We start from the raw sequence: 17,709 nt of genomic DNA, 5'->3' as shown, positions 1-17,709 counted from the left end.
CATTGTTGTGCAGATATTTTTGTACTTTCTATCTCTGGCCTTTTCTTTCTCCTTCATAAAACACACAAACAAACTCAGCGCTCCGTGTTCCTCATATGATAATCGTCAATGAGCTCAGTAATGACCCAAGTTCCAATAAGCTTTCATTTGAGCGACTGAATATAAAAGTAATTCATTATTCAGATTAAGTGTCAAAAAAGCATTCAGACCAAAGATCCATGTTGGGTAAAATACATCAACTATTTAGATCATTTACATGTTTTTACTTTCATCAAAAAATGTTTTGCATTTTGAAAAAACGTTCACAGCCTTTTGAGCCTTATTTAAAACAACAGGTATTTCTACTAACCTGTTTGGAAAACACAACAAAAACACCTTCATCGAGCAAGTTCAATCTTTTTTTTTTCACTCACAGAAAAACAAGATACAAAGACAACTAACCGTAGTGATGAATGTTTCCCAAAAGCAACAACAAGCAGCTACTGACAAACATATGGAAGAGGATTTAATTACCTGACGTGCTACTACCCTGGAAACAGAGACTCAGACAAGCTGGAAAAACTATTAGGACATCCTCATTCCACAGCATGCTGGAGCGTGTGTGTGTGTGTGTGTGTGTGTGTGTGTGTGTGTGTGTGTGTGTGTGTGAATGTGTAATGTAAAACCTGCCGTAGAGATCAATAAGGCTTATCAGGTTGAGACAGTCCTGTGATTATTCGTTGTCTTTCCTCAGTGTTGGGGTTAACTAAAAACAGACACACAGATGTTCTCACACACACACACACACACACACACACAAACACCTGCTTTGGGCTTTGCTGCTCAGTCGATAAAAGCTGAATGTGATCGTAGAGAGGAAGGTTATTACTGTAACAACACAAGGTCTGTTGCAGGAATGAAAAACAGCAGCATCTCATGTGTTGTTGTTTGCTCTGTTGTCAAAATGAAGTTGCTAATCTTTGCGCTGCGATAACACAACAAGCTATCGATGTCTGGTTGTAGATCTCTTTCAGGTACAGCAATTTGATACCAAGGACGGAAACACACACACAGAAACACGCACTGCATCATCATCATCATCATCATCATCATCATCATCATCATCATCATCAGATGCACTTCAACAGAAGCACAGAGACTGGAACAGAGTGGAGTTTGAAACGTTTTAGCCAAAAATGTTTCCATTGTCAACTTGTTTTTTGCAGAAACGTTTCAGATTTCGTTGTGTTCTCCAACTTCGTTGGTGAAGACGGACAACCGGCACCACAGGAAATGCACCGGCCATCACAATCAACACACAAACGCACAGTTGTAGCTATTTGTTAGGATTTGATGTTGTGGCTTTTATTCAACAGGTACACTTCATAGTAATTACGTTCAACTAGACACGGCACTATAAATACAAACATGTCAGTGTCTGCTCTTCCCAACTTTGTCCTTTCAAATTCTTGATTGATGCTTTTGTGTGGCAATTTTGCTCTAAATTATTTGAGAAAAGAACCACGGTTGTACAACATGCACCAGAGATGGTCCTGCATGCGCAGTACACCGTTTACTTGTGTCAATGACAATGTTGATTTTTCAAAGCTGTGGAAACTGTGTGAAGTCAAATTCTGCTGAGTCGAGGCAACCCATGAGCTTTTCTGTCGGATGGAAAATAACTCAAGCGTCTCTGTTAATTCAACCAATTGGATGAACGACCCCCGACACACAGACACACATTACTCACACTAACACGCTTTTTCTTATCGTGCGTAGGCAACGCGGTGAGAAAGAGTCGGGGCCGCCTCATGTGTCGGGCCTCCTCTGTGTTCTGGTCCCCACCGACCCCCACCCTCCCAGCATCAGTGGGATGTCCCAGGTGTGTCTCCTCTTGGCCTTGCTTATGCTCTGCAGCTGCACAAAGGTATGTCTCACGGCCGCTCTCTCTCACTCTCTCTCTCTCTCTCTCTCTCTCTCTCTCTCTCTCTCTCTCTCTCTCTCTCTTGCACACACCCACGCCGGAAAACGAGCTGTCTTTGATTGGCAGCTGTTACTGAAAGTCAACATGCGGCTTCCTCCTGCAGGTCTCCTCTACTAACTCCCTGGAGCTCGTGAAGGAGCAGTGGAGCAGCTACAAAAACCAGTGCCAGAACAACCACAACGCCACGCCCCCCACAACAGGTGAGCCCCTCTCCCCCCAGCTGGAGCTTGTGTCGCTCGCACAGCGATGCATTCAGGAGCGTGAAGCTTCACCAAGAGCACATTTCACAGATCTGCTCTCCACTGCAGGGCTGGTGTGTAATAGGACCTTTGACCTGTACGCCTGCTGGCCTGATGGACTCCCGGGAACCACTGTCAATGTATCCTGCCCATGGTTCCTACCATGGTACCGTAAAGGTATCAGTGCTCAGATCAGATCAGATCCACTTCATTATTCTCACGGGAATTTATAGTGCAGTAGTTGCAGTACAAAGTGGGAAATTCATGGAGCGCATTAAAGTAAAATCAGTAGTTTTATGTGAAGAAACTCCCCTTTTCAAACCACAGCTCCTCTTTAACACACCTTCTTGAGAACTAGTGAGCTTTTTTAACCTATACTATAGTCCTCGTCCCACTCGTTGACTTAAAGTCCTGACGTCACATCCAAGAAATGCAAGAAAACCGAGCTCAACCAGGTACATGATGTGAGGGTATAACTACAGAGAAAGAGCTCTTCAAAGTGCTCTTTAATTAAAGTAATGAGTTCATTGAAAAAGGCTTTGCATTGACAACACATCCCATTGTACCGTTTGCCCTTGGTATTCAGTGGGATGAAAGAAAGCAGCAATGTGTTGGAGGAAAACTTTGAATAGAGTGTTCAATAGTTTCAGAGAGTGAATGATGCATTAGTTATGTGTGGAGGCCACATTTATAGCTAGATATCACTCTACTATCCACTTCAGAGTGGTGTCAAGACTTCACACTGTGTCTTCAGAGACACTGAACATCCTTGGGAGCTTTCTGAGACAGTTTCGCTTGCTGGGCAGGCTATCGTCTCAGATAGAGATCAGTGTTTACTCATCGCAGCTCTTTCCTTGTGGAATCAATTATTTCTTAATGTGAAGGTTCCCTACAGGGCGTTTGGAGGCAGAGAAAAGGTGTGAAAATGAGCTATAGTCTCTACTATCTCTTGTAAGCTAGCAGCCTGTCAGGGGCTCCTCTTTGTTTTTCTTTTCTTTTTCTGTTTTGTATCATCAAACCACAACCAGCTAGCTTTGATTCGCACAAAGACTGGGATTGTGCTCTTTTCAAAGCTTATAAAATAGGAGGACCTCTAAAGTGCAGTTATTCAAAGGTGTATGAACGTCAAGTTGTAGTTCGACCGGGTGTCAGGCTATTTCATGTCCAATAGCAGTTGCCATGCAACCAGTGGGAAGTCCAGGAGGTTGTATGCCTATGGGTTAAATAATGGAGACATTATGTGTGTGTTGACCTTTAGAGCTGCTGCTTGCCTTTTTATTTTACCGTTAGACAGAGCGAGGCCAGCTGTTTCCCTTTGTCGCTAGTCCTTGTGCTCAGCACTGCTAACGACTGCACGCTGTAGCTTGATAGAGGTGTGAGAGTGGTATCAATCTGCTTATTAAGCTCTTTGCAAGAAAGTGAATGAGCATATTTCCGTCATTTAAGGTCTGCTTCCTGGCTTCACAAAAGAATGAACCTTGATGACGGTAAAGATGTCGTCACTAAGTATTGATCGTCCTACAAACAAAATATTGTGTGGGGATATAGCGACTTTTGAGCAGTTGGGGGTGCACACGTCATCCAATTGTGACATATCATGATGTGAGTCTCTGTGTGAACAGTTCAGCAGGGTCTGGTCTACAGAGTCTGCAATGAAGAGGGCCACTGGGCGCCAAAGAATACCAGCGAATGTGAGGACGACTCTGGAGAGGTGTGTGTATACAGTGTGTGTGTATATAGTGTGTGTGTGTGAGTGTGTGTGTGTGTGTGTGTGTGTGTGTGTGCCAAGCCTGCCTTTTTTTTGCAACTGCTCTCATATGTGAAGCTGATCTGATTTTTCAAATTTTTTCTGATTTTTGATCTGATCTGCAGTGTGCGTGTGTGTGTGTGTGTGTGTGTGTGTGTGTGTGTGTGTGTGTGTGTGTGTGTGTGTGTGTGTGGTGGATGGATTGGTTGGTGTGTATAGATGCAATGCATGGATGGAAGCCTCTGACTCTGTCTCTCCTGTTGGCTCTGCAGCAGCAGTATGGCCGCATCCTCAGTCAGTTACGCGTCATGTACACTGTGGGCTACTCCCTCTCCCTGGGAGCTCTGCTACTGGCCCTGGGAATCCTCATCACCTTCAGGTACGGCATGTACGGGAGCAAAGGAGTGAGGAGGAAATAGGTAGAGGGATAAAAAAAAGAAGAAGGAAAGGAAAGGATTTAATCAATAAAAGTGTTAGATGACAATGAGAAAAGGGAACCAAGAAAAGAAGGGCAGGAAGAAAGGGAAAGGAGAAAGATGTGAACAAAGAGGATGACAGAGGGACCGAATACAAGAAAACAAAGCCCTGAATGGATTGAAGAAAAGTAAATGCGAGTAAGGAAGACGGGAGGTAAGGAATAAAAAGGTTAAAGGATTTTTTTGGACTGGTGAAAATAAATGGAGAGAAAAGAATGATGAAGAAAAAAGGAAAGGAGAAATGGGAGGGAGCAAAGCAGAGAATAAGAAATGAAGAAGAAATAAATAAGGTGGTGAGAGAGAATTTAGAACAGACAGAAAAGAGGAAGAGAAGAAGACACAGTGAATAAAGGATAGAAGAGGGGAAGGAAAAATCAAAGAAGGAGAGAATGAAGAATGAACGAATGTCAAGAACTAAAGATAAGAGTGAAAGGACTGGGTAATGGGAGTCGTGTTCCTGTGAACACAACATATCAAAGTCAAAAGCCGTCACACACACTGTCACCCTTGTGCCCCAGGAAGCTCCACTGCATGAGGAACAACATCCACATGAACTTGTTTGCCTCCTTCATCCTGAAAGCCGTGTCCATCCTGGTCAAAGACGCCCTGCTGTCCCTCACGCTGGACCCCAAGAGCAGCAACGACGGCCGGACACAAGCGTGGGTCAACGTACCGGTGAGAGCAAACACACCACGTCAGCCTCATCTGCTGGGAATTGTGTTTGTGTGCAGACCAGTTCATCACACGACTTCCTGCACCGTTCATGGAACATACATAGACATACATTATGAATGCAAAATAGTGTAACATCTTCTCGTCCTGACGAGGAGGAAGATCTATTCTTCCTCAGATCACATTTAGTTCAGCCCTTCCACCAATAATTCATCTTCTGGGACAAATGTGATTTCCTAATAGTACATCTTGCATCGGCTCATTAAGAAGACATGCAAACATGTGAAACTGAAATATTTGACGTCAGTGAGGAAGAGAAAAATCAAGAAATGCCGAGGCATACTAATTTCCTCCAGTTCCTCTCACTCCTTTCTTGCAACATTTACGCCGGAGGAATTTCCACTCTATCTCATATAAAACAGTACAAATGACCTTGTGTCCACATAAAGTCTGAGCAAAAGGCGACTAAATGAGGTGTAGAAATGATTTTGCTGCTTATGTGTGAGCAGGACAGTTCATGTGAAAGACATCAGTCCTGCAGTCGTGAGGCAAGAATTGAGCAGTACAACTGAGCATTGCACTGTGCTGCCTTCGAATGCAGAACTTCTGTACCGAAGAGAAGATGTCACCTTGGCGTATTGTTTGTACCCACACCACCCCCGCCCTGTGTCGTGTGTCAGGCTGTCACGTGGTGCCGCGGTGCCGTGGTGATGATGCAGTACAGCGTGATGGCCAACAACTACTGGCTGTTGGTGGAGGGCATCTACCTGCACAGCCTGCTCGTCATCACCGTGTTCAGCGAGAGGAAGTACTTCTACATTTATCTGACCATTGGCTGGGGTGAGGTCATAACGCTTCCACGGGGGGCTGATGGTGCTGCTCTGGTTATTACAGAAGCCGTGTTTATGTTCTTTTTACGAGAAATATTGCTCAATTTAGTGAGAAGAGTAAACAGGATTTTGACCCCAAAGCGGAGAGTTCAGATTGATCGGCAAGCCGACTCCGTCAGACAGTCCTCAGCAACAGGAAGTCAGTCATGTACCGGAGCAGGTATGTAAATAGACAAATAATAGAACAGAGCCCCATATATATATAATTTATTGTCATAACAGACTGAAAGTGAACGAGTACATCTTAAAAATGTAAGTTGTTATCCTACCGCCCGCTGATTTCAATGATATCTGTATACATTTGGTTTATCATTTGTTTTCTTTGAGACTTAATTAACTTATTATCTCTAAATAAATAAAGACTTTATGATGTTCATATTAAGTTTTCAGCCTGCTGTTCTGAGATGATAATGCAATTCCATCGTTAACTTCAGAATTCAGACATTGTTTTCCGTGCTTGTGAAAGCCATCTCTGAGCGGAGATGACAAATAACTGTCTCGTTACATTATGAACTGGATCGTCTAATTGTTGTGAGTGAGTCTTTGCAGCCCGACAGAACCGTTAATGACAAGGAAGAGACCGGGCTCCTGAACAGATTACATTTTGTTTCACACAGGCAGACATTTTAATATTCAGAGACCTTTCCAAGTGTTCGTCGTGTCTGAGAAGAATATAAATGTTTGTCTTGAGATAACGAGATATTAACCTCATCGTCGTAAATGATGTTAAATAACACGGTGAAACCATGTCAGCCTGATAAGTGTTCACAGAATGAATAAAGAGCAAAATGTAATTTCTTGTACACATTCGTGGTGTGTTTCTGGAGTGAGCGATCGACCGCGAGCACTTGATGACACTTCTCTGGTAAAATGAGGACAGGCTCAGCGCCTTTATGTCTCACAAAGTTTTCCGCTATTGACTTTTCACATTTTGTCATTCTCAGGCGCACCGCTCATCTTCGTGTTGCCGTGGATCACGGTGAAATATCTGTACGAGAACGAGGAGTGAGTTGCTTTTCATGATTATATTTCAGAACAATATAGCAACTTCAAATAAAAGAACTGAGAGTGTATGCAATGATGTCGCTGATGACTCTTTAGTGGCGGTGGAAAGATCAGAAATACAGTGATAACAACAAGACGTTCCCATTTTGTGTGTGCGTGTGCGTAGGTGCTGGGAGAGGAATATCAACATGGGATACTGGTGGATCATCCGTTCTCCTATAGTGTTTGCTTATCTGGTAAAACTGATTGGCTCATTTTCTCATTTTCTCATATTCTCATATTCTTATATTCTCATTTTCTCTGTCTAGCAGTTGAACAATGTAATGAAGGAAAGTCAAGTCAAGAGTGAGCTGGCATGTGATCGAGCTACTGATGCACAAACACACACACACACACACAGCAGCTGACATTCACCGTGTTTGGGTGTATGAGTGTGTCATGATCGTATACAGATCATGCAGTCGTTGGAAAGAGGTTTGGAGGAGACATTGCTTCACTTCAGGGTTATACTTTATTTCCCAGCGTCTGTTTCTGTACATCTTTAACAAAATAATCTCTCTTCACTGAGTACTTTAGATGTTTTCGACAGAAGGTCACTCTGAAGTTAAGTGTAGCTAATAACTGCTTTATGGAGTAATAGACATGACATGGCTCTTTGTCAGGCTCTTACTGCAGTATATGCAATAATATAACAATAACTTACTCGTAATCTGAGTCCACTACAGTATTAAAATTGCCAGTGGCAGTTAACCTAAGTGGTTTTTTAAAAATATAAATTCGCTGATTCATTTACGAATAGAGCAGGAAAAAGTGATTTGGAGTAAACACTCCTTTTTGTGAAATTTGTGTCTAAGGACGTACTGTACGTGTTTTATTTGACTGGATAAGTGTGGCTGAAGTCTTTTGCGCATGTTTGAAGCATTTTTTCTTTCACTTCATTTAAGAGTTAGAGGCCTCGTGTCGGGATCTAGAAATAGAGAAATAGAAACACTGATCATAGATTTTAAAAAACGTCTTCTTCCTAGTAAGAAATCTAATCTGATCTCAGAAACTGAAATCAAATTTGAAGACCTAAATTGGAAGATGAACACATGTAGACTATTGTAATATAGCCCCTTGGTGTTTACACACACACACACGCACACACACACACACACACACACACACACACACACACACAAATAAGTTGTGGAATCCCTCTTGTGTGTTTCCTGCTTCTTGTTCCCATAGAGACAAACAAGATTAGGGATGGACTCACTTATGAGCACAAGTGTACACTAACAGTAGCAACCTTTGTGACCTTATGCGGAAGCGTACGTGTGCTCACACACACACACACACACGCTGAAATATTCTGAAACTGTGTTTCCTTGTGTGTTTCCTGGACTTTGTAAGTCACACAGTTTGTGCTCTGTGGAAAAAAAATCTCTTTATCGTAATCTCTGAAATAGTTGTATGCCGTATGGTTGTGTAACGATATGTCATCCTCCAGCAATCCCAAACACAACCCTGCGGTTCACACACACACACACACACACAAATTCACACTTCAATAAATGCACTCAAACACACACACATTCGCACAAACACATCTGTCAGGACAACATACACACGTTACCAAATTTGGAGCGCTTATAACTTGAGTGCCGTAATAATTAATGCTCTCTGTCATTGGAGAGGGTCTGCACTTGATCACAGCGTGTGTGTGTGTGTGTGTGTGTCTGTGTGTGTGTCTGTGTGAGTGTATGTGTGTGTGTGTGAACAGTTCCTTCAGAGCACAGAAAGACATTTCCAGCTGTCTTTGTCTCTCTCTTGTTTTGTTTTCTCAACATTTACAGAACATATTTTGCATATTTGTTGGTATCATTTCATTCCCTCTGTCTTCTTTTTTTCAGATTAACTTCTTCATATTCATACGAATTATCAAAATCCTGATGTCTAAACTCAGAGCTCATCAGATGAGATACACTGACTACAAGTTCAGGTGAGTGTTACCTGAATGTTTCCTCTTGACTGACCTGATGGAGGTGGTACATGAGCCGTGGCTAACCTCTCTGGTTTCTCTTAATACAGATTAGCAAAATCCACTCTGACTCTAATTCCTTTGCTCGGGATTCACGCCATCCTCTTCACCTTCGTCATCGATGAGTCCGTCCCTAAAGGCTCCATGCTGCGCCTCATTCGCCTCTTCTGTGACCTGCTGTTCAACTCTTTCCAGGTCAGAACTTCCCATGAATTATAGATTAACCTATAACACATAATTAACATTAACGCTTACGGAGGCAACTTTGAACACAAACAAAACATTCCCAAAATCCCAAACCTTGAGGCATTTGACATGCTCTTGTTTTCCTCAAAATTGTGGTATTAATTTTGTTTTAATTGCACATTAAGTTTATTTTATTCTATTAAGGAAACAGCGACAATGTGCACTCATCACACCACATCACATAAATTAAATAGGATATATCTTAAAAATGTATTTGCTCATATAGGCATATAAACAAATGTATTCAGATTATTTTGGATTATTAGAAACCTGCATTGTGAACATCGTTGGTTATTTGTGAGCAGTGCCCTTCTTCAGTGGACTTGTTGGCCTATTGCTGCCCCGATCGATAACTTGTAGACCTAAACTATACATGTATCTTCACAGTGGGCATATATGATATGATTTGTTTTCAGTGGTATCAGGGTATTTGTTGATAAAAGATTAAATATTTAGAGCTGTGGCCGGTAAAAACATCTGTCATGACGGAAACGTCCTCGCTCCTCCTTCTGTTTCAGGGCCTGCTGGTTGCCATTCTGTACTGCTTCGTCAACAAAGAGGTGAGACAAATCTGCTTTCACGTCGAGCCCAACCTTAATTTAATCTCTGCTCTGGCTGCAGTTCCTTCCTTTCCCTTTTGTAGGGACGATAAACTAGACATCATTCATCATCAGTGTTTCTGTTTCCAGCCTTTATCTTCCCTCTTATATCTCTGAAAGCGCCTTTGTTCAAGCTCCACTTTATTCTTTTGTCTACAAAGTGGAACCGACACAACGTCGTCCATCTATAATCTTTAAACTTTTAAATGTTTGGCAAGAGAGCAAGTCCATCTAATGAAGTGCTCTGCGTCGTATTTCATCTTCATCACAAATCCCTCTCCGTGGTCCCATCCTCCCTCAGGTGCAGTCAGAGATGCTGAAAAAGTGGAAGAGGTGGAAGCTGGGCAAGGACATTGATGAAGAGTACCGCCACACCCACAGCCACACGCCGCATGTCAAAAGCGGCAGCATCGGCACGGGCAACCTACCCGATCTCCATGACAACAACGCCAGCGACCCGTGTGGTGACTCGCCTCGCCTCGACAGAGCGGACGGAGACGCCTCGAGCTCCGCCGCCCCTGAGGAGAACCGCCGACTCGTCGTCTGCTACAACAACGGGACGGGGAAAGGCGGGCCGGCCAAAAGCAGACACACCCTGCAGTTTTCTTTCCTGCCACACCGAGGCGGCGGCGGCGGCGGCGGCGGCGGCGGCGCTCATGTGAGCACCGCCACAGAGGATGTGTGCCTGGAGGAGAGGGCACAGTGCAGCACTTACCCTCTGGAAGGAGAGGAGACTAACGTCTGAGGACAACGTGCCCTGAGGCCGAAAACTCTCACTGATTGTGCTTATCGGTGTTTCAGATCGCTGTTTATCATGCGCCAACAAGACAGCCCGGATGGGAAGAGAACCAGGAAGTAACTCACACAGATCAGGATGTTCAAACAAGCCCAGCTGCAAAATATTATTTATTGATTTCGGGATGTTGAGTGAAAAAAATATCATTGACTTAAGACAAAAAAAAAAATCAAAAGAAACCCTAGTGGTGTTGTGTGTGTGTGTGTGTGTGTGTGTGTGTGTGTGTGTGTGTGTGTGTGTGACTGCTATTCCGACACCAACCCTGCTCACACCTTAACATCTGTAGCCTCTCGCTGAGTCTCGTGTCGGTTTGCAGCAATGGACGCTTTTGGTGCACTCCTCAAAAAAACTCCTCAAAAGTGTCAACTCCATTTTATTTTTTTGCATACATGAAACTGAATGTGGACTTGAGCTTGCATGACTCATGATGTCTTGTTCGTCAGGATGAAGGCCGAACTGAGAGACCACTGACTCACAGAGTTCATGCCGAGGGAGTCTGTAAGTTATTCTGGTTTTAAATGGACGAAGCCAAACAAGAAAATATTAATATATCATGATTTTACATCAAATCCACTTTTTCCTGCACATTCCTTCCCTTACTTTTTTTTTTTTTGTTATCTATAATGCCCTTGGCTTCTGGCTTCTTTCCACAGCTTCTTCTGACTAAATGTATGTGAACAATGGAGATATTTAAGTGTAAATATGTAATTAGAAATGTGCCAACAGCAACTGCATTTATCCGGCAAGGAGCCTTTATTTCATTCTTGATTTGTCTTTCAACTTGATGAACATTTAGTCAGTTGGATTAAAAGCAATTTGACAGCTGGGATTTTTGGTGTTGCACATAAAGTACAGTTCCTCCAATCATCGTCCTGCTCCGGTCCCATCGTGTCCGCGCAGCCTCACATTGATCCGTCATGCAGTATTCTGGAGGCAAACCCAGAACAAGAAGAAGTATTTTTCTGTGCCAGTGAGGTTTTTTTAGTTTCATCAGTGAATACAATGTTGAAGTTGAAAAGAGCACCACCTCAACAAAAGAGGAGCCACCCGGTTGTATATTTTAGTTTGAGTTGTTCTTCTGCGGATCGGATCAGGGCTCATCGTTTCATGACTCTGAAAGCAAAACGTGCCACACAGAACCACTTTTCTAATATTGGAATAAGAATATTGGCAAATCAAAACATGCCTCAGTTCAGAAATGGGCTGATACGATAGAATAGATACGACTGATTTTCGTCGGCGGAGAGCAAACAAGGATTTTCACAAAGGTATTCCTGATGAACTTCTTGATCAAAGATTGTAAACAAATATTCAGTTGGATGTGTCGGAGAAAGCACTGTACTGTAAATATTGATAGAAGTGAATGACGGTATTATAAAGATGGAGGGTGGAGGGATGTGTTGTACTGTGTTTTTGCTTGCAGTCCAGGTGACTCAAAATGAGGAAAAACATGACTAATTATCTTGAGAAAAGACACCAAACATGATTGTGTCTGTCCTTTTATTTCAAATGTTGCAATTTTAAGAATGGGCCCAAAACAAGCGATGTCAAAATCTTTGATATAAAAGCCAAACGTTTGTGTCTCATATGTCTCATTTCAACTGAATAGTGCCCGCAGAAAGTGTCAGTTTGTGTCATTTCAACATCTGACGGACATACATTGGTGTCATTCCTCCACAGTCACGCAGCGAATCTACAGATTGTGAGCTGACAGGCGTTCGAGCAATTTGTGAGTAAAGTAAGCAGAGTAAGGACAAATGTTTAAGTGACGTTTTGTGGCGGCTGTCACGGCAGAAATGTTCCTGACTGTAAAAACGTGTTTCAACTTTGGCTGAAAAATGAGACCAATAAATTAGAAACATTCATCTGTGTGTGTGTGCAGTGCAGTTATCTCACAGCGTGGTTGACTGCGAAGCCCCTCAGTGAGCTTTCGATTAATCAACCAACATGTTTCCATTGAAATGAGCCACGTGGAATTAAAATGACTCCACTGTGTGTTGTTGCGCAGAGAGGATAATAAGTTTTCAGCTCATGAATTATGTATTGCTTGCACACAGACATGTCCCCGATAATGTGTGTAAATGTGTGTCCCCGACAATGTGTGTGATTGATCTAGAAATCTCTCTGAAAACACTCCTCTCTCTCCTTCCTCATGCTGGTATGTACGTATAAGAGAGCACATGAAGCAATGGTGGCAGGATAAAGCCAGCAGAAAATATGAGTTGAGGACGGCTCACAATCCTTCTCATATACGCCGGGCGTATATTTATGTAAAGACGACAGAGCGAATGTAGACGCATTGGAAGAATTTGAATTAAAGGGTTTGGACAGGTCTTTTCCCGCTCTTATGTGGCTATATTGCACGTTTTTATTCCTAGAATAAGCATTGCCATTTAGGAATGAAGGCGGGTTTGATATGAATACATGCATTCAAGATGCATGACGGGTGATTCATAATGCTGAGATTACGCGGCGGTATTTAATTATGGAGTTCTTCGTTTGACTGCATTCAGTTTTCCTTTCCTTAAACCTCAGTTTCAAACTTTCATTTTCATCTCAACGACACATATCAAGTTTGTGACAGCAGTTGTGATGCTATCGCAGTGACAATATTAACGCCTGGCAAAGATCTCAAAACCCGCTTGTGTCTTCAGAAAATTAAACTCAAAGTTTGCCTTTACTTTCAGCTGCCCTGGACTGTTTAAGGGGACAGAGTATTCATTCTTACAGAAGTAAGTTAGTAAGTAAGTAAGTAAGTAAGTAAGTAATGTTTATTTGTATAGCACTTTTTACAGACAAGAGTCAAAAAGTGCTAAACAGGGTTCAGGAAAAATAAATAAATAAAAGTGTTAACACCAGATTGACAATTGCAGGGCCGAACTTTTCAACAGAAAAAAGATTTTTAAAAAAGATCAAAAGCAGGTAATAGAGGATGTGTTTAACCAAACGCTAGTGTAAGTATGTTTTTGGCTTCTAAAAATGTAAGATTTGAATGACACAAATAAATTATCTAGAGTGGAAAGGGAAGAAAAGCATCGCCTCACTGCTTTGTCCTTATGTGTGCTCTTAAATGCCCATTGTGACACAGTGAATGCACATTTCACTGCGTCATGAACTACATTGTATTAATATTCAAGCAGTAAAACCATGGCCAGCCTTTTGTCAGAGCAGGCTCAGAACAAAACTTCTTTTAATTTTTACAACTTCACCAAGAAGCTATCCAAAAAGCAAAAATCTATTGCGTACTGATGACTGATCAGCATTTCCGAACAAAACCCAAGCCAAAATATTCCACAAACAGATCGCTGTAGTAGATTTTGTGTTCACTCTGCGCATGCAGGAAACATCTATTTTAAGGGCTGTCATATTATTATAACTACTAGGGCCAGCAAAGGCTCCGGATTGGTCACGATGCTCCAAGTCTACAGGGAGGGTTGTGGAAAACTCATTATGTAATCTGAGGGTCACTGAAAACATATTACAGTGGTCAACAATCTTCCACACATCCTCTGTAAAGCTCCCCTAAGGATCACTCTGCTGACCATCTGAGGAGTAGATTCAGCTAGTTGGGAGAAACTTATTACAGCAATATTGTGATGTGTATTTCAGCACAGGCCCACAACCAGACAGATGTTCATTTAATCTGGACCACAAAAGATAAGAATGAGTGTATTTCACTTTTTATGAATCCTGATCTATTTGAGTTCTTTACAATCCAATAAACTAAAGAAAGAGGTTTCAGTTCTGAGACTGGTCAAGAAATATCCAATAAAAAATCCAATCTCCAAGGTGTGACCATGGGTTGTGATGCTGTGATTGAGAGGAGTGCAAATCCACATTACTGAGTGCTGTTTTTGAAGTAAAGGTCATCATAATTACTGGATGAATGATTTCATATATTATTTAATATTGAATTAATACATTTTTAAAGGCTCAATAAAACATTTCCTTGACCTTTAGTGACTTGGATTTGTTTTGAAATCCCCATCTTAATTAACACCTTTGTGTGTGTGTGTGTGTGTGTGTGTGTGTGTGTGTGTGTGTGTGTGTGTGTGTGTCTGTGTGTCTGTGTGTCTGTGTGTGTGTTCTCATGATGTCGGTGTCAGTGTAAACTGTCTTATCTTTTTTTCTGTCGCTGTAAGTCAGGACTTCCTCTGAATTATAACTGGATAGGAAGTCGTATACACGCGCCACACGAAGCCAGGAGATGTTATTTTGGGATGGGGACAAAAACACCTCAGAACAATGACATAACAATGAAAAAGGAGCAGCACGATGTAGACATCAGTCAGCCCTGACAGGTCTATTGTGGAAAGTACTTCAGTCAAACAACAGGCAAAGACTGGGTGAGGTTTACCAGACCAACAAAAGTGAATTAAGAGGAAAAAACATTGTTCCCATCTGTGTGAATAGTATGTGAGCGTCTGTGTTTGTGCGGCCGCAGGTTTGATACCGCATTAAAATCAAATTATGAGCACAATGCAATTCCGTCTGCGATACAAATCTCATGTTTTTTTTTCCCACTGCAACACTTCAGCTATAGCGACCCATCCCTTCATGCATAGAGGTACATACAAACAACATTTTCAGAGATTACATGTTCCCCTGTGTTTCTTCAAGACACCAACACCAGGATGCTGTAACTTAAATGAACGAACATTCTGTAAAATTTCAACCCAACTACAATGCATGCTGGGAAGTAAAGTCAGTGGCGTCAGGGCCTTCTAAGCATTCAATGGAGGCCTGAACAGAATCACAAAGTTATATATATATATATATATATATATATATATATATATATATATATATATATATATATATATATATATATATATATAGGATAATAGTATGTATATATCTTTGTATATATAAGACATTCTTTGCAACAAGTCGACAGAGTATCTTGTGTTAGAGTTCATTGGAGATGGATGCTTTGGCAAAGTTGAGAGGTGTGTAAATTTGAAAACCTCTGAGACAGCAAAGGCCTTGCAGACCACTGCGAAGAGGTCAACATGCTGCAGAAACTCAGGACCCTCAGGATCCAGAGAAGATCAACCTGTTGGAGTACAAAGCCAGTTTCATAATTCAAGACATGCCTTGTGTTGCCTTTGAAATGCTGGACAGGAGCTTGAGGGAGTTTGTGGTGCAGAGACGGGCACCACTGACTCTCAATGAGATCCGTCCGATAGCATGTCAGCTATCTGTAGCATTTGAAGCCTCCGCTTTTTTTAATTTGTTTGCGTGGGTTTCTCTAGCCCCGGATAATTTGAGTGATTACTTTTCTCCAGGGGGGGTCCAGGTTATAAATAACAGATGTCACTAAAAGAGTAAGGGATTTACTTTTTCAGATCACAAGACAAATTTACATGACTTTTCTTTCTTTTTCTTTATTTAATTTTGGGGGTTTCCTCGGGTTTCTTCCCATAGACATCTGGATTGAGGGAAGAAACCGGAGGACCCTGCGTCAGCATTGCGAAAATACTAATGTGTACGAAAATATAATTTAAAAAAATATTATATTTATTTATGATGCACTGTTGTAATTGAGATTTTAGGAAAAATCAGAAATACCTAAAAAGTGTTTTATAATGCAAAGCATTTCAAAGCTTTGCTTTGAAAGAGAATAAAAGTAAGGATGCACTCATTTGTAACTTTAGATTACGTCAAATGAGTGCATTAATAAAGAGGCAGTAATGATTTTCTTTGAAAGTCTTGATTTTCAAATATATATCGCTGATGTTTTTGTTCTGGGTGCCCTTCCTTGGGGTTTCTAAGGCATAGGGGCCAATTTGGCAATACTATAGAATATAACTATCACATATCTAGTATTAATAATACTATATGACAGTGGTTCTCAAATGGGGCCACGTAAAGGCACACCGGGGATATAAGAGATTTAAAAAAAATTAAATTAAAAAAATACTTTGAAAATATTATGTTCTATTTTTTATTTACCTGGTGATGATGAAAGAGGAAACGTCTGAGACTCACCAAAGTAATAAAGGCATTATCTGGAGAGGGACTGTCCCAAACGTCAGACTTTTTAACACGTGGAGTGCGTTTCGGTTGTTCTGGCTGAACTTTTTCCATCAGCTGATACAGAGTGCAGATGACTGATGTCTCATTAAGTCCTTTTCAAACGTAACAGCAAGAGAAGCAGACAGAGATAGATGGTGATTTCTTCCACACTTGGCTCAGACTTCCATAACTGCTAATGACTTGTCAGCTCATCTGCCAGAAATGTGCCGCTGCTGCACCTCTTGCCAATAAAATGGTTTCTCCTTGACCCTGAGGCAAACTATCTATATACTCTGCGGCTTGAACACCCCTGTCTCTTTAGATGAGCTGCGCGTCAGCCGCATTTCAATTAGTGAAAAGATTGGCTATCAGAACCACATAACATATCAGACATTAATTGATACTACCATTGATTACCCAAATGGCAGCCTCTGGAAAAGAGTTTGCTTGAGATAGCAAATAAATGACATATAATCAATGTACTTGCTACTGACATGAAGCATATGATAAATTACTTAGAAACAAAAGTAATCATGTCGATATACTAGTAACAGCCAGGGGTGGAAACTACAGTTACTGTCGTTACCTCAGTAGTGGGTCGTCAGGGCCTGCTAAGCCTTCTCTGCTGGTCGAAACTGAAGATCAAAGTTGTAGTGTGAGCTCTCCCGAGCCCAGAGTGCCACTCCGTAAACACGCGTTGCTCAACGGGAGCGTCTCCTTTTTTTCTTTCTCGTCGTAGTGGTGGAGTGGCTCCGCGGGTCGGTCTCCACGCCCCTTGTGACCTCCCTCCATGCTGGTGGTGGTGCCATGTGGCGGGTGTCTGCTGTCCACACATGGTGGACCGTATGAACGCGCCGTGTATCGAGTGGGTCGGTCTGACAGTAACTCCAGATGCACTTTTTTTCAAACACTGATGTGGCCCACATGGCACTGAAGGCCTTAGTAAAAAAAAAAAAAAACTGCACGGCCCGCCACTGCATGACTGTAATCTGTTGTTATTGTTGGTTTTTGTGTTTGTCAAAGTTGTGGTTTTAT

General features: G+C 41.9%; 1 protein-coding gene across 1 annotated transcript; it reads left to right on the top strand.

The window, feature by feature from the left end:
- The first annotated feature begins 1,852 nt into the window (after nucleotides 1-1,852).
- Nucleotides 1,853-12,298, top strand: gcgrb (glucagon receptor b). The gene is made up of 13 exons (XM_068592447.1): nucleotides 1,853-1,906; nucleotides 2,067-2,163; nucleotides 2,272-2,379; nucleotides 3,825-3,913; nucleotides 4,222-4,328; nucleotides 4,944-5,100; nucleotides 5,778-5,937; nucleotides 6,932-6,992; nucleotides 7,159-7,228; nucleotides 8,888-8,976; nucleotides 9,066-9,210; nucleotides 9,780-9,821; nucleotides 10,162-12,298. The coding sequence occupies exons 1-13, from the start codon at nucleotides 1,853-1,855 to the stop codon at nucleotides 10,603-10,605; spliced, it is 1,623 nt and encodes a 540-aa protein (XP_068448548.1). The 3' UTR covers nucleotides 10,606-12,298.
- Nucleotides 12,299-17,709: the final 5,411 nt, after the last annotated feature.

This window comes from Clinocottus analis, unplaced genomic scaffold (assembly GCF_023055335.1).
Source record: "Clinocottus analis isolate CAN_PGR_092001 unplaced genomic scaffold, fCliAna1.0.p SCAF_27, whole genome shotgun sequence".
Taxonomy (NCBI): Eukaryota; Metazoa; Chordata; class Actinopteri; order Perciformes; family Cottidae; genus Clinocottus; species Clinocottus analis.
The sequence above is the reverse complement of the archived record's forward strand: the minus strand, read 5'-3'. Positions and strand labels throughout refer to the sequence as shown.

Excerpts from the sequence above, each read along its gene's own strand:
- gcgrb (XM_068592447.1), top strand. The coding sequence starts at position 1,853 with ATGTCCCAGGTGTGTCTCCTCTTGGCCTTGCTTATGCTCTGCAGCTGC. Across the intron at positions 8,977-9,065 it reads TACACTGACTACAAGTTCAG|ATTAGCAAAATCCACTCTGA; the intron begins GTGAGTGTTACC and ends CTCTTAATACAG. Across the intron at positions 9,822-10,161 it reads ACTGCTTCGTCAACAAAGAG|GTGCAGTCAGAGATGCTGAA; the intron begins GTGAGACAAATC and ends ATCCTCCCTCAG.